Here is a 17,665-nt window from a genome sequence, read left to right as displayed (position 1 = left end):
TGATTTGCCTGGTTTTAAGGGCAGGCTATACTACTATAACTTACCAGACTGGTCCTACATTTTAGTCGCTGTTAATAACACTTTAACAGCATATAACTTTAGTGTTAGGGCATCATGTCTTAGGCCAGGAGTGGGTGGTTCCTGCTGCAGTGGCGTGGATGTACAACTCAATCCTGGAGAGCTGGTGTGCATGACAGATAAAATAGCATTTGAAATAATTAAACAAATAATTTATTATTATGATTTGCTACAAATGAATAACAGGAGTTAAACATAGAATAGGTCCTTTTTGTGCGCCCTTTATTGTTAGTGCTTTAATGAACTTTGTAACAATGAAAAACACCAGAATCCGAGGCAAGGTTCAGGTTTGGTCAACCCTACCTTAGGAAACATTTATTTTAACATGGTGCAGTGGTTCTGAACATAAATGAACAGGTTTTTAACAATTCAGAAAACATACAGTTCCCATATTTGAAAGCATTTTTTTCTAGCAGTTTTGGGAGGTTTATCTATGTGTCATTTTTGGTAGTATTGTCTGTATTCTGTATTTTGAAAGATGCACAAGTGTTAATTTGTCATGTACAGTTTTTCAATACTGCAGGAAAAATGCATTTCAATACAAACTAAGGCATCAGCTAAATCAGCTAAAAAGTATAAAACAAAAATGTTTCCAGGAATTGTTCCAGACATACATAAACGTTGTTTGTTTAATCATGAATATTTAGGTAAAATGTTAGTAACTACAATTTAGTTACTAGCTCTTCAGTAAACATTGAGAGCGCCATTCAAAGACAGAGAAGTACATATAAACCAAAAACACAAAACTGAAAATGGTATTTCATGTTTTACAATGGGTGTTGAGCTACAGAAGCGGAGCAAAGAGCAATGCTGTTTAATTTCATCAGAAGGATCAGTTCTGTGTACACTCCCTTATTTCATACTGCACCATTCATCCTTCATATCCAGTCTGTGAAATGAACACAACTCTTTACTGTCGTAAATAATTTATTAATCAAAAGATGCTATCAGGGCCTTCACACAGGATGATTAAACTTTCAAAGAGATCAGCTCTAATAATGTACACAAATAAGAACATCGTATCATAAATACAGCATTAAAGTGCCATACAAGCCATAAATATATATGTTCTATTATTTATACGTGGGAAATTGTCATGTTGTTCTCACAATTTCCCAACCACGTGACCACTTTTACAAAACAAAAAACCAAACAAATTTTCTCATATTTTACAGCAAACAGAACGTACCATACAGGGTTAGCTTGGCTGATATTACCGTTGCAGATGTGCCACAATGAGAAATGCACTGATCTTTATTCTTGATCTTGAACACACGAATGTGCGCAAATAGGAGGTGTTAGAACTGGATACCAATATGTGGAATTGCACAGAAAAGCATGTTTTGACATTGCACCCATTTTGAAGACATGTTCATACTGTCCATAATATTTTACATTGAGAAATACTTCACACTTGGGAAGAAATATATATTATTTCCACAATATTACACAGGACAAAAAATAAACATAAATATAATAGTTTTCTTACAGCGGAAAAGGAATGATTTCAAGGTGATATATAAAAAATCATGACCTACAGCTTTGGGCAACAAATAGGGGCCACTTGACTTGAAATGCGTTTAAGAGCCTGTAGACTTTCTGGGTTGAGAGGGAGGGGTCAGCTGTCCAGTTGTGGGAGGAGTCAGTCATCCAGGTGGGGCGGGTGGGGGCGGGGTCAGTCGTCTAGGAGACGGAGCTGTCGGTCGCCCGAGCGCGGCGGCTGTGGCTCACGCGGTGTTGTTGTTGATGTCCAGCCGGCTCACCAGCTCGGTGACCAGGGTCTGCAGGGTTTCCGAGCGCATCTTGCTGACGCCCAGGACGCCCTCGTGGTTCACCTTCTCCGTGTCCTCGTAGTCCTTCACCACCTTGTTGGTGATGAGGGAGAGGCCGAACACCTTCATGCCGCAGTGGCTGGCCACCACGACCTCAGGCGCCGTGCTCATACCTGTGTGGGGATAAAATGGCTGCTTCAGATTGCGCATTTTCTCCCCCGTCCACACGCAACAGGACTGGTGGCATGGTGTCACACAGCAGAACATTTCCACCATGAGTGTGTCAAACCAGCAGACTACTGACCTCACATAGCTAGGGAAAAAACACACAGGAACCATAGTGAATCGATTTGTTCGATCAAGCCCGATATGTTAAAAATCCACTCCTTCTGACAAAAACAATTGGATTTTGATTTTGCATTTCTGTGTAACTCCACCGATAGTGTTCAGGTGCAGCACCGTTGTAAGCCTGCGCTGAGTAGCTAGAGGGCGCTCTCGCAGTGGTATGAAGCCAGTTGTGACCTCTACAGATGTTGGGTCAAAGGTGGTTGGGTCACAGCTATTTGGGCCCAGTTTGGAGAGCGAGAGCCAATACTGAGCAAGCCATTTGGGAGCCCCTTGTGCAATTAATTTTCTTTACTTAAGTTTTTCTTTCTCAAGTAAAATAAAGAAATAAACTCTTCTGATATAGTATTCCTGTTCTTACGGAAACAGAAGCTGACCTGTCCATCCCTAAATCACTTTAGTGTGTGCGTGGCATTGTGATTGAAATGCATACCGATGTAAAATGAACACGTTCAATCATTGGCGATTCTTGAGAAGCAGACACGTGGGCCTGAATGGATAGATGTAATTTGTACGTATATAAGGTGAGCTTATCAGCTGTTCACAGGGGGAGTGTCTTACCCACAGCGTCAGCCCCGAGTTTGTGCAGGAAACGCGCCTCTGCGATACTCTCGAAGTTAGGCCCGCCCACCATGCAGTACACACCCTCCTGCAGAAACTGTGAGAAGCCCAGGCTCTTGCAGATGTCTTTGGCCAGACGGCGCAGGTCTTGGTCGTAGACGCCAGACATGGGGGGGAAACGAGGGCCGAACCTGAAGAGAGACCAAGGTCAGAACATACCTAATACACTTTCATATTACACACTCCACATACATCATACACATTCATATTACACACTCCACATACATCATACACATTCATATTACACACTCCACATACCTAATACACTTTCATATTACACACTTCACATACCTAATACACTTTCATATTACACACTCCACATACATCATACACATTCATATTACACACTTCACATACCTAATACACTTTCATATTACACACTCCACATACATCATACACATTCATATTACACACTTCACATACCTAATACACTTTCATATTACACACTCCACATACATCATACACATTCATATTACACACTTCACATACCTAATACACTTTCATATTACACACTCCACATACATCATACACATTCATATTACACACTCAACATACCTAATACACTTTCATATTACACACTCCACATACATCATACACATTCATATTACACACTCAACATACATCATACACATTCATATTACACACTCAACATACATCATACACATTCATATTACACACTCAACATACATCATACACATTCATATTACACACTCAACATACATCATACACATTCATATTACACACTCCACATACCAAATACACTTTCATATTACACACTCCACATACATCATACACATTCATATTACACACTCCACATACATCATACACATTCATATTACACACTCCACATACCAAATACACTTTCATATTACACACTCCACATACATCATACACATTCATATTACACACTCCACATACCTAATACACATTCATATTACACACTGCACATACATCATACACATTCAACACATTCATATTACACACTCCGCATACCTAATACACATTCATATTACACACCCAACATACATCATACACGTTCATATTACACACTGCACATACATCATACACATTCATATTACACACTCCACATACATCATGCACATTCAACACTTTCATATTACACACTCCACATACATCATGCACATTCAACACTTTCATATTACACACTCCACATACCTAATACACATTCAACACATTCATATTACACACTCCACACACCTAATACACATTCATATTAGACACTGCACATACATAATACACATTCATATTACACACTCCACATGCCTAATACACATTCATATTACACACTCCACATACATTACACCCATTCAACCCATACACCGGGCACACAAGCGAGCGATGTGTGATATCCGTGTGTATGTGCACGTGCGTAAGTGTGCGCGTGCATGTGTATAAGTGTGTGCGTGCATGTGTATAAGTGTGCACGTGCATGTGTGTAAGTGTGAGCGTGCATGTGTGTAAGTGTGCGCGTGCATGTGCATAAGTGTGCGCGTGCGGTCCACAGGACTCACTTGTCGTCGTTGGGCCCGTTGAGCGGGTTGAGCCCGGCGAGGCCCGGCAGGTTGATGTGGTCGCGGATGATCATGATGTCGCCGTTGCAGTAGCCGTCCGCCAGGGCGCCGGCGGCGTTGGTGACGATCAGCGTCTCCACCCCCAGCAGCTTGAAGACCCGCACCGGGAAGGTCACCTGCAGGACGGGGCGGGATGGAGCTGAATCCTCCCCCCATGTGAACCAGCTCGACCCCCTCCCCCTGCCTAAACCCCCCTTATATAACAGAAACACAAGGGCGGCATTCAGGCCTGGGTTTCTCCGGGCTCTTGGAATGCGACTGTGGCCAGCGTGATTCCTAAAGAGCAGATGCTCTGGCTGCTGGCTGGATGTGGCATTTGCAGACGCTGGAACCCAGCCTGGGCGAACGCTTCTGCGGCAAAGCGAGGTCACGTGACGCTGCGGTCTGAACCGCTGGGAGCAGAACCTGTGGCATCCCAGCAGGATTAGGCTGAAGCTAAACTCTCCTTGAACCCTGGCCACGCCCCAAAAACTCACCCTGTTCCTATGTTGTGCTGTTAGATGGAATGTAATATTACATTCTATTCCATTACATTGCATTTATGTGGACTCTCTTACACTGAGCTACTTCCAACATGGGAACATTTACCTGATTAATGTTAGCAGTATCACCAGACCTGGCTAACAAGATTCCCAGACCAGTAATAAAGATGCAACATCATTAAAGCAAACTGCGGTAACCAAGACCCAAAGTACAAATTCTAACTACGATACAGACGAAATCAATAACAAGCCCTAGAAAGACAAACAAAGAGCCATAAAAACCCGCCCTAAAACCATAAAAGCACAGTGACCTAGATTTACTGAAAAGGTGGGAGAGCCGTGGGGGTGGGGCTAGGACGGGAACCAAGATGCAATCTGAAGAGGTGGGTCTTCAGTCTGTGTTGGAAGATTGCTTACAATTCTGCTGTCCTGACGACTTTGGGGAGTCTGCTTCACCACTTGGGGGCCATAATAGACAGACATCATGACTGGGAGAAGTCAGCACGCGGGGGGGGGGGGGCTTTCCGAAATTGAGGGATCTGGTCGGGGTGTGGATTTTTAACTGAAGCTTTAACCCCATGTAGTCAGTGAAGTAGGATGAGGAGGGGCGCGATGTGAGCACGCCAGGGAAGACTGAAAGACATTCAGCTGAGTTCTGTATTAGCTACAGGGATTCAGTGACCAGGGGCACCAGGGTCTGGACTAGGAGTTGCTCAGAATAGGTGGTGAGGAAGGGGTGGATACCATGGATGTGGCACAGGAGGAACCTGCACATAAGACCTCTGACCTCTGAGTGAACTTTCTTGCAATGTCTTGTTATGAGAAGATGTGGTGGCAGCACAGCATGATGGTTAGGGAATTGAGTATGCATCTCAGAGGGTTTCGGGTTCAATTCCCAGGTGGGGCACTGGCATGTAAATGGGTTTCATGTTTTAAGAAACTGCAAGCTGTGTAATTTGCTCTGGATAAGAGCGTCTGCTCCTTTAAATGCTTCAATGTGAAGGTGAATTGGGAGGGCTAGAGAGTGAAAGAGAGACTGAACAGGCAGGAGTTGCAGCCTCACCTTGCTGAGCGAGTGCCCCTCGTACATGTGGAACCGCCCCTGCATGCACACGCACGTCTTCCCTTTGAGCTCTCCGAACACCAGCCTCCCTGCGTGTCCCTGCACTGCGAAACACGCACAGAGCACCATGTGAATATGAGAGCCCCACAAGACACTATAATAATAATAATAATCATAATAATAATTATAAACGCATGTAAATTTGAGAGCCCCACAAGACACTTCATAATAATAATAATAATAATAAACGTGTGTGAATTTGAGAGCCCCACAAGACACTTAATAATAATAATAATAAACGCGTGTACATATGAGAGCCCCACAAGACACTTAATAATAATAATAATAATGATAATAATAATAATAATACATGTATGGAAATTTGAGAACCCCACAAGACACATAATAATAATAATAATAATAATAATAATAATAATAATAATAATAATAATACTAATAATAATAATAATAATAATAATAATAATAATAATGTCTTCAGTTAAATGTCAGAATGTCTGAGCTTCTGTAGTAGTAAAGTGGGCGTGTGTGAATCCGTCCCTCCCCGAGCCCTGATTGGCTGCCCGCCTCACCGGTGCTCTGTGGGAACCCGGGGATGTCTGCGTAGTGGAAGGAGTCCTGCAGCTTGAGGGCGTCGGCCAGCATGCCCAGCCCCGAGCCGCATATGATGGCCACTTTGGGCCGGTGCTGGGTCTGCGACAGGAGCCAGTCGGCGGTCTTCTGGTAGTCGTCGTGGCTGTGGGAGAGCGCAACGGGTGAGCGGGGAGATCTGGTACTCCTCAGAGACCTCATTGTGCTCGACCCCACCGCCTTCCAGCTCAGCGCAGATGCATTCATCGGCCGTACAGTGAACCAATCACAAGTCAAGCAGTGTCCAAATCGCTTAGCTTTGTTTTCGCTCGGTACGCACTGCATGCTTGCAGGGCAAATTTTTCTGCCATAATAAAGGTCTTCTGTTGGAGGGCAGGTCAAATACAAGGTCACTTATTCTGCCCTAAATGGCTTGTGGGAAATAAATGCCGTGCCTTGCTGCTGTGCTCGCACTGGAATTTACTGGCTCAGTTAAGGATGAGCTGAGAAGTTTTACCCGAAATGCCGAGAATGGCATAATATTACTGCACAATGATGTTGTCACAGCCATAAATATCTCTCCTCGCACTCTCTGAGCACTCTTGGAAACCAATCAGCCTTCTCAGATAATGGATAAGTAATCTACATGGAAACAGTAGCTGTGCTTGACCACACGTGAACGCTGTTCTTTGTAGACAATGACAAGGGAGGCACGTAACTTGGTCTAGATTTTTTTGTTAAAAGATCAGATCTCCACAAATGGAATCTTTAAGACCAGTTGCCTGAATATTTAGTTGAAAAGTTCGAGGAACCAAACTTTTTTTCTCAGTCCAAATAAAATCCCCAAACTCAGAAATTATATTATATTATAAAAATTATATTTTCACAATGTTGGCTAATACAGAGTGTCTGTTGCCCGTATAGTTCCTTTCATTTCCCACAGTAACAGTAAAATAAAACAAGCGTGCTTCTGACGCCCAACATGCTGAAAGTCTGAGTTTGAAATGAGAGCGGTTTCTAAAGAATATCATTTGCTGTGCAACTTTGGTCAGTCTCTCCCCAGAACTCCATGGCCCAGCATTCAGCAGGTGCACTTCCTGGTCTCTAAAGAGGTTACTTTTCTATGCTGAGCGAGGTGAAGCCCCTCAGGTGCGAGAACGCAACTGTCGTCACTACAGAAATGAAACATCTCTCCCTGCAGTAAGAAAGCTGCACTTACCAGATCTGATCTTTGCTGTGCATTTTGAAGTCTGCGCTCTTTGATTCCCGATGTGGAAAAATTCAGCCGGATGGTGATGTCAGGCTAGTCTGAGACTCTATCAGTCCTTCTCCACACTGTCGGTGAGGTGATCTGCAGACAGGCTAGCATTCACGCTGCGCTGGTTTGTGAATGAAAGAGCAGTAGGTCCTGAGTCTGAATAAATACACAACAAGCTGGCCCTGTGTAATTCAGCAGGCAATCTCATTGGCTGCAGCCCCCTGATGTACCCCACAGCAATAAATAAGAAGCCTGTTTGTTCAGAGGTGTGCCAGGGGCTTAGATATCTGATGGACTAATTAGATTTTAACTGTGCTATTGCAAAAAAAGTGAGAGTTTCTTTGTAGGAACGTGACTTCCTTTTTTATCTTGAATAAACAAAATTCCACAAGACTGACTGTGAAACTGTCACAATCATGTGCTGTGCACATATTGTTCTCCATGTCACGTTACTGGAATAATTTGGGCTACATGTGAGAAGCTTGACCTGCAAAATAAAAGCTAAATTGCTTCCAGAAGCTGTTATTCACACCTATACTGCTAAATATGCTAAATGGCCCACAAATTGAGCTTTGCTTTGGCTCAATGCAGCATCATTTATGTTTATATGTTTCTACTTATGTGTCCTAATATATACATATGCTAAAGTATTTGGACAGTGAGATAACTTCTTTTTTTTTTGGCTCTGTACTCCAGCACACTAGGTTTGAAATAAAACAATGAATACGAGGTTGAAGTTCAGACTGTCAGCTTTAATACAAGGGTTTTTGCAAATCCTTATCTGGTAATCAATGTAGGAATTACTGTCCTTTTTATACACTGTCTCCACATTTTAGAAAAACAAGAGTAATGTGACAAATGAACATAATCTGAAATAAAGTAGACATATTTATACCTTGGTTGAAAATCCTTTGCATTTGATAACTGCTAACCATAGATATCACCAGACACTGAGTATCTTCCCTGGTGATGCTCTGCCAGGCCTGTACTACAGCCTTTCTCAGTTCTGATGTGTTTCTCGGGCGTTCTGCCGTCAGTCTTGTCTTTCACAAGTGAATTGCATGTTCAGTTGGATTCACGATGGGTGACTGACTTAGCCAGCCAGGACTTGGCCCCTAAAAACTCACTGATTGCTTTAACAGTATGTTTGGGGTCATTGTCCTGCTGCAAGATGAATCGCCATCCAATGAGTTTTGAAGCATTTGGTTGAGTCCGAGCAGATAAGATGTTTATGTACACTTCAAAATTCATTCTGCTGCTGTCGTCAGCTGTTACATCATTCATGTAGATGAGTCAACCGGTTCCAGCACCAGTCATACATGCCAAAGCCATAACACTACCTCCACCATGTTTCATATGGATGTTAATACCCTCAAATTAAAGCTGACAATCAGGGCATTAACCTCACGTGCATTGTTTTATTTCAAATCCACTGTGCTGGAGTACAGAGCAAAAATAAGAAAAAACTGTGTCACTGTCCAAATACACACACAGCACTGTGTATATATAGCTTATGTTCTGTCACAGCTGGGTCAGGGTCAAACAAAGTTGGATAAATAAGGACTTGCGTGCCTTCTCACCCTCACCACAAAGCAAAACAAACTGATTTGCTCATACAGTACAAGACGGATTATGAATTTTATCTGTTTTTTGACAACATTACTCAAGCCTTATTCCATCATTATCTAGAGTGCCGTCCACGGTGGGAGACGCAGGCACGTTTAATGACTCTTCTGGAATGTTCTTTCAGTGAGTAAGACATTGTGCTTATTCACGGCACACTGTGCGCAGATGCGAACGCACAGGGCAACTGTACTGTGCTCTTAAAGTGCCACTGTCATTCATATCCTAGCAGGGGCAGCGTTGGTGAACCTTAGCGTGGTGTTCACCGGGGCAGTTCACCACGGACGTTGGCGTAGCGGTGGCACCGCGCCCGACCCTCAGGTCTCCAATTGGAGCCGGGCCCAGGCCCGCCATTTCAGGTCCTCCGGGTTCCGCACGGCTGCATGTGAGGCGCATTACCGGAGCCGGGCCCCGCCCCCAAATCCAAAGCACGAGACCGGAGAAATTGAATTTGTGTACCTCACAAGGTCCCTGAATGCCAGCCATTTTCCCCTTTTAGACGCACAGCCTTCGCCTTGTTGGACAGATTGAATTAATGGCCGATGCCAGGGGCGAACCAGCACTGTTGCCTTCCCCTAGCCATCGATTCTCTCGCTGGTAGAAACGTTACTGTTTCCAGAGCCTCTGCTCTCGAATCCCCGATGAGCCATATTGCCTTTTTCTCCACTTTAAACAACTCCGGTTCCAATGTCCGGAAAACGAGAGGATCATGGGATAAAAGTGACTTCTATCAATGATTTCCACCAAAATAGTTTTTTTGTTAAAGTCAGGATGACCACTGTAGTTACATTACAAACTGCAGCTGACATTCTTAGTGAAAATGTCCGCACCTGAATGACAAAGCCCTGGCCCATTGTAGCTGTCCTGCATACAACAGGAAATGTTCCACATTTACATCTGAAACCACAAAGACAGGAGGCATCTTTACCCATTCAGTCTTATGGGGCGGTGCACTTGTTGTGGTCCTTCATGAAGATGATGGCCTCCTCCTTCTCCTTGTACTAACCGGTGTTAATGGCGTAATTAAGCTGATAATGCCCTCCGTAATTATTTACTCCCTTACTTATGCACAAATATCTTCTGACGCAAGCAATTAACGGTCTTCCCTCAAAAGCATAACCATTCCCTTGGTTCACGCGTAATTACATATTAAGGATAATTAATACAGTGTAATCCACTGATTGCAATTAAGCCGATGCACACAAACACTTGTAATGAATTTCAGCGGCAATTATTCATTATGACAATTACAGAACAAACAGTTTGTCGGCACAGACACTAGTAATATAAACACCGCACACAGCACAGCCGGTCCAGTACAGGAAGCTTTACAGGTTGAACGCATCAAAGAATATTGTCCACCTTTAAAAAAAAAATGCAAATAATTCTAAAACTCAATAAAACTGATACAGGATACAGGACAAATGATCAAAAAGTACTTTTCAGAAGGCAATGTCATTAAAACAGGGTGATTAAATTGAAAATAATTGTGATCTATTGATTGCAATACTTTGGCAAAGAAAGATATAATTTGCATTGCTTGTCCTTACTCTTTTCCAGGGGAAGCTCGTGAAGCCCACCTTTACTGAAGCCACTCCAGCTGAGCGTCTCACACAAGCTCACGGGCACAATGGCAGCCTAGCACCCGGGTGTGGCACGCAACAACCGGGCCACCCACAATGACAAACAGACAAAGAGATACCTCCTCGTATCTGAAACAAAGAAGATAATGCGATAATGACGTTTAAAAATTTTCACGAACTTTGGGCCCTGCAGGAAACAGCTTCAGAAAACAACAACAACCGCAAGACCAAGACCAAAGTCTCAAAAAAAAAAAAACAAGAGGATGTAAAAAACAAACACCACTCCCATCAGTGACAAATTCAGGAAATATAAAAGCCACACTGTACTCTTACATTAGTCTTTAAAGGAGTTGAGAAGCTATCCTGATACAGCTGATTCTTAAAAATCACTATTAAGAGCTTGCCTGAATGTCAAACACCCTGCAGGCCATCAGCACTCCAGGCACACTAGCCACACTCAATGAATGGTCTATCATTTTACTCAGAGCCAATCAAACAGAGTTTGTGGTTATATTCCACAAACACACAAACAGTACATACAGTAATGTGCACTGCTACAACCATTTAAAACGCTGGCGCTCAAAATATTATGATTCCCACATCCTCAGAAGAAACTGTGCAAACACAGTGGTTCTTCGCAAACACATATAACTCATTAACGTGTTAACACGCATCTATTTACCGGATGCGTTACTCCATACATATTTTCCGTAACATGTCATGACAGGTGGGCTGAAGTCCGCGGATATGGTCCGAAGGTCGTTTTGGCTGTTTTTCCCAAGGGAATTTGCTGTAAGTCAGTGAACTTTGTTTTGGATCAAAATATGTGTGGGTGGACCAAGGCTCTGAACCTGGCTTTCGCCTATCAGTCTGGCGCTGCATAGACAAAACACTGAAGCTTTCCCGCTCTCATTGGTGTTAAGAGGTGGGAGCGGTTCTCAATGCTGGAGGCCCATAACCCTGGGTAAGGACACTAGAAAATGGCGAGTTGAGCTGATGCCACAGGGACACATGTGAAGGATGCTGGCCGTGCATTGTAATGACGGAGGCACGCCTCGCTCCTGACAATGCGGAATCTTGTGATAAAAGAGCAACCGGTAGTGCTGAACCCCCCCCCCCCCCAACCGTCCGTGTTTTTAATCTGAAGCATATGAGACCCGTGTGACTGCGTTCGATGCTAACCCTGCGCTTCGTGCACTTCCAGCGATCACTTGCACTGTCATGTGACACTCCGATCGCCAAAAAGGTCAGACGTCTATTTTTTTCAAGAAATATTTATGGTTGTATATATTTATTTATTTATTACCCCAAGTTGGTTCTTTTACAGATTATCTAGGGATATTTTTGCCATTTGCCAAAATGAATTATTTGCATGGAAATGGAACACTTCTTTGAGAAGCAGATGATAAATTAGGTGTTTATGGCAGGGATACTTACTGTACCCAGAAAATTTACCTTGTCCAGCTGGGACCTTACTGCCTGACCGTCTCTGAATGGAACTGTGTTTTCTTTCGTTTGCGGTGACCTTTTTTCTGTCTGCAAGACATTTCACGTGCCCGACAATACTCACTTTATGAGCGAGTAAACACAGATCATGTGGAGACGAGCCCTAAATTGGGGAGAGTGGGTGCACTGTGTGACTTGTGACTCCTCTTATATCACACCCACTACCTCTTCCCTCGTTTCAAAGACTCCACTGCCTTCTTTTCAGGAGACGATCATGAGAACATCATCGACGCTCTACCGGCTGTGATGCTTTCAGACGATGTCCGCTCTAATGATTGATGGCAGTACTTTACTATGTCCTGTGTGAGAACAGCTACTCTTTACATTTAGGAATATCCAGCTACAGAATGACGGTGAGCAAGAAGGACTGGTGTTCTTTGACTGCCCTCTGGCGTTGACATGGGGAACAGTCAGTCTACCAATAAGAAGCAGAGAAATAAACCAATCACGAACATTTATCAAAAAACAATTGTGTAACAGAAATGATTCACTCACATATGGCAGCTAAAGTTCGAGGAACATGCTGCTCGATGTTTATTTTGCTGAGGTACAGAGCTGACTTACTGCTGTTTAGCAGATTTCTTAGTCCAAAATGACTTTACGTAGAAGAGTTTCTTATGTCAGTTTCTTATGCACAACTCAACAGTTCTGTTTCAGACTTCTCCCTGACATGTCTCTTCCTCCACCCTTTCCCCTTTGTAGTTACTGGTTAAAGCTATAGTTCACTTTCTTGGATTAAAAAAAATTACTCTTTGCTTTCAACTGGACAGGCATTTTTTGTGTATGATTGAAAATAATTTAGGAAATAAATGCAAATGTGGTTTCTGATGACAAATCAGCTTTACAATGGGTGGTCCAAAGCATTAGGAGGTTTTTGGTCTAAAGCAAGAAAATAACACGTTGTGTAACTCCAGAGATAATTATACAATGATGTTAAAACTCTGCAGGTTGTATGACTATGTATTATTACCTGAATATTATTATTATAAAAATAAATATCTTATTTCTAAACCTTCAGAACCTTCTGTAAATTTCTCAACTATCCTTCGTTGCACACAAAAAACTGGGCCAATCACAAATGTGCACTGAAACTGACACAATATCCACAAATCCCATAAAATGAACTCCCACTTTAAACTGTGACATCACAATGCAACCGTGTAGACTGGGTGTTGAGATCATGGTATGGCACCAAGATTATCGCCCCCAGCAACTGAATCAGAGAAGCATAATTCCTGAGACCAAAATAAATCAATCTGAAGACCGTAGCCTGTGACAGACCACACTGTACCTCCTGCATCCAGATCAGAAACGTGGGTGTTCTCTGTCGGCTGTAAAAATCCCCAGAAAAGCTTCTCGACATTTTCCTTACCGATTAATGGTAATAAATTCATCCAAACACATTTAATACAGCGCTTGCAACAAATGTGTATTGCTAAATGTTGTCATTAAGTGCAATGAATTTACAAGAAATGCAAGATTGCAACATAATGACAATATTATAATTCTGTCATTATATGACAATCATTTAGTGAACAGAATGAAAAGTTCCCCAGAGTGTCGAACAGTGAGATATAAATCAACTTTAATGATTTTGAGCAAATAGATTTCATACTGCAGCAAATTATATTGCCAAGTTGTGGCTTGGTGGGGCGGCATAAATAACTGACCAAATGAATGACAAAGTAACTTAGCAGCCAGCTAACTGAAAGTCACAGATGTGCCCAAAGAATGATGAGAGGTACTGCTATGGTACTGCAGACACTGACTCCTGATCCTAGACGAGATTTTGTCTAAGAAGTAGGGAGCTGAGGACGGGGTCAGGGGCTGGGGCAGCTGGGCTCTGAGGTTGTCGGCGGGGGTGGAAGGGCAGGACTCTTCAAACCTCAGCATCGCCGGTTCTTCTGCCCTGTGTCCTCGCTGAGAGAGAGATGCTTCCCCCCCACAGCCGGATGCCCACACTCAGTGCCAGAGCCAATCGGAAGTCCCCCTTTGGGAGTCCCATCATGAACTGCTCCAGCACCACCTGCTCCATGATGTCATCCGGAGCGCAGAGTTCTGGTTGCAGCCGACGCAGGAAGTAGCCGAGGAGGGCTTAAGCCCTCTTCACCAGTGTGCCTGGACCCCTCTCCCAGCCAAAGGCCTGCCACAGTGAGGTTGCTGTAGCAACTCATTTTGAGCAAGCACTAAATTGATCCCCATTAAGCCCTCACTTTCAGCCTGCAAATCTAAACAAACAGACCACTGTCTGCTGTAAGACCAACAGTAGGAAGCCAGAACCCTCCAGTTTCCACCCAAACCAAACACAGGCTACGCATTCACGTAATCCAAAAGGCTGAAGGTTGTCCCGTACACTGCGTTCCATCGAGCAGAACCTGGACAGATGAAGTGGTGCATGACAATCCGTAAGACTGAAGAAGAACGTAAATTAAAGGGAAAGGCCTCAGCGCCAGTGAAAGTCAGTCTCAAGCAGCGCCCTCACTTTGCCCCGCGTTCGTTACTGAGCGTCAGCTTGCCCTCGTTTACCCCTGGCTCTTAAAAAGTTTAAAGCCCGACCTCGCTCACCGTGGCCCTGGGTAATTTATAGCTCTAGTGGGCTTAATGAGTCTCTCCAGTCACACATAAAAGGGTTTCATAACAGACTTTGCGATGATGAAAAACTGCTAAAAAGCGCTGCCAGCGTAAACGTGGTGTTAGGAAAGTGAACCCGCATTGATAAGAGAGTGATAGATAGTGTGAAAATGCGTCTGAAACGTAATGAAGTGTTCTCGCGGAATCCATCAATTCGTCAAACGCCGTCGGATGCTTTCGCGGTAGACGTGTAAATTGACGGCGGCATCGGGGAGACGCCGCCTTCGTCGACAGCGGGATCCTAAAAATTGTTTTGTGGGCTCTGTGGGCGTAAACTTGCGCACAAATGATGAGTAACGCGCATGACAGCTTCAGGACTGACTCATTACAGCACATGAAGCGCTGCTGCTTTGATCTCATAACCGTCAACGGCGGATTGAGCTAATGCTCTTCCAATAAGGCTCATGAGCTGAAGGACGACGGACAGGGCCTGGAGCTCTCTGATTTATCCACAGCTTTTACTGTGTACTTGCTAACTTATTGTTAATGTGCGTGAATGGTTGAGAAGGTGAACTCTGGATGGACTGCAGAGTTGCCGCCAATCCGACCGCATGTGGTGAAGTCGACCCTTTCCATTTCCAAAGCGCTGGAAACGTTAGAACTTGGCTGAACAAAATGATCATTGCTAATCTAGCTGGCTAGCTATTTGGTACATGGCAGCACTAGATAGTAGCTAGTTACTGAACACAAAATAAAACCAATTTAAGTAAAACTTTCCTTGGCTTTACCATGTGTACACAGTGTTATTGAAACAAGTAGCCAGCTCATTGCAGAATGTGTCTCTCCAACATCTCACTTAATACCAATAGTGATGCTACTACTTAAATCTAAAAAGTCTAAACTTAAAATCTAGACAGATACAAAATGGACAGCGATGAATGTGTGTGCGATTTTCGCACGCTTTGTTCTCTGTGCGGCCTTTCCCTGTCACATCGTTTGTAGGACGCGCGAAGGTCACGCCCATACATCTTGCTCACCTGACCCTAATCTCTTCTAGCGCACGTGGGAGGGCAGCTGGAAGCAAGGACAGCCAAGACATCAGGACGGCGGGATGGCGGGACAGCCAAGGGCAGGGCCGGCTGCACGGAGGCACATCTTCGCTGTCAGGAGGGGGGCTGGGGGAGGGGAGCGGAGGGAAGGGGAGGGGAGGGGAGGGGCGTCCTGCACGGGACCTCGCCCAGGGCACGGGCCTGTCCCACAGAAGGCAGGGGGAGAGAGGGAGCCAGGAATAAAGGCCCGGTCCACTGAGTCCTGAGAGGGTCCACTGAGGGTGACCTAAAACTGCCATATTAATGAAACACACACACACACACACTCTCACACACACAGACATACACGTACATATACACACACACACACACACACACATATGCACATGCATGCACACACAGACACACACTCTCACACACACACACACACACACATATGCACATGCATGCACACACAGACACACACTCTCACACATACACACACACATACACGCACATATACACACACACACACACACACACATATGCACATGCATGCACACACAGACACACACTCTCACACACACACACATGCACACACACACACAAACACACGCACGCAAACACACGCACTCACGTGCACACACAGGATCAGATAGGTGTGAATGACAGAGATTATTTCAGGGGCAGGACACAGCTTGTTAAGCAGCAGATAGAAGCTAATTCATAACTCACAGCTTCTGAACCTTAAGCCCACCAGCATGCACCTTGGGCTTGAAGTAACTCGCAAAACAAAATGAAATTGAATGCATTAATATCCATGGGTATTTTTCTCCTGTTAACCATGAATCTCCTGTTCATAATGCTAAATGTAATTGGTTTACATTGTAGGAGTTCTATATTCTGTGGGTTCAAGTAAGTATTTTTTTGTATTGTGCTGCTGTGTGTTTGCACAAACAGTTTATTTTGTTGTCTTGGTCTCCTTTGAAAAATATTTTCTGAAGGGACTTCCTGACTAAATTAGGGGTAAATAAAAAATTAACCTGCTCTGTCCAAAATGTCTGCAATAGAACTCTTAGTCTTTGGCAGTTGGGTGAGTTTGAAATGTAAAAAGGGGGAATGATGTCTGTGTGTGAACTGCAGTGAAGTGTGGGCATGTCGCCGCCTGCTGGGGAGGAGGGGATATTGAACTTTCCTGAGGAGCTTGGAGGGGGGCCCGCAGGAGGCGTGTCACTTCCTGTCACAGTCCAGTTGCTGCTGGAAAGGCAGCTGTATCTTATCCTGCACTAAAATTGGCACTAATTGGTATCTGACCTGCCAGATTCTCTGCTGGGGGTCCTGAAGACATGGAAAGAGAATGACATATACCCCCCCACACACACACACACACACAAAGTACATAAATATTCACGCACACACACATACGCACACACACAGAGCACATAAATATTCAAGCACACACACATGCGCACACACACACACACACGCTCACAGACACACCGCACATAAATAATCACACACATACACACACACAGCACATAAATGTTCACATACA

General features: G+C 44.0%; 1 protein-coding gene across 4 annotated transcripts in view; it reads right to left on the bottom strand.

The window, feature by feature from the left end:
• Positions 1-348: 348 nt before the first annotated feature.
• The window catches only part of pnp4a (purine nucleoside phosphorylase 4a), a 107,801-nt gene continuing 90,484 nt past the window's right edge, over positions 349-17,665 (bottom strand). The window contains exons 1-9 of one of the 4 annotated variants that reach the window (XM_035388828.1): positions 11,688-12,017; positions 10,973-11,134; positions 10,351-10,784; positions 7,761-7,920; positions 6,544-6,707; positions 5,954-6,057; positions 4,349-4,524; positions 2,757-2,947; positions 1,806-2,023 (exon numbers count right to left, since the gene is read on the bottom strand). In XM_035388828.1, coding sequence (XP_035244719.1) covers positions 1,806-2,023; positions 2,757-2,947; positions 4,349-4,524; positions 5,954-6,057; positions 6,544-6,707; positions 7,761-7,783 — 876 coding nt within the window. In that variant the 5' untranslated portion in view covers positions 7,784-7,920; positions 10,351-10,784; positions 10,973-11,134; positions 11,688-12,017. The other 3 variants (XM_035388827.1, XM_035388829.1, XM_035388826.1) reach the window with 3 other exon arrangements.

Source organism: Anguilla anguilla, chromosome 13 (genome assembly GCF_013347855.1).
Source record: "Anguilla anguilla isolate fAngAng1 chromosome 13, fAngAng1.pri, whole genome shotgun sequence".
Taxonomy (NCBI): domain Eukaryota; kingdom Metazoa; phylum Chordata; class Actinopteri; order Anguilliformes; family Anguillidae; genus Anguilla; species Anguilla anguilla.
Note: the sequence above shows the minus strand (reverse complement) of the source record. Positions and strands in the feature narration are given on the sequence as shown.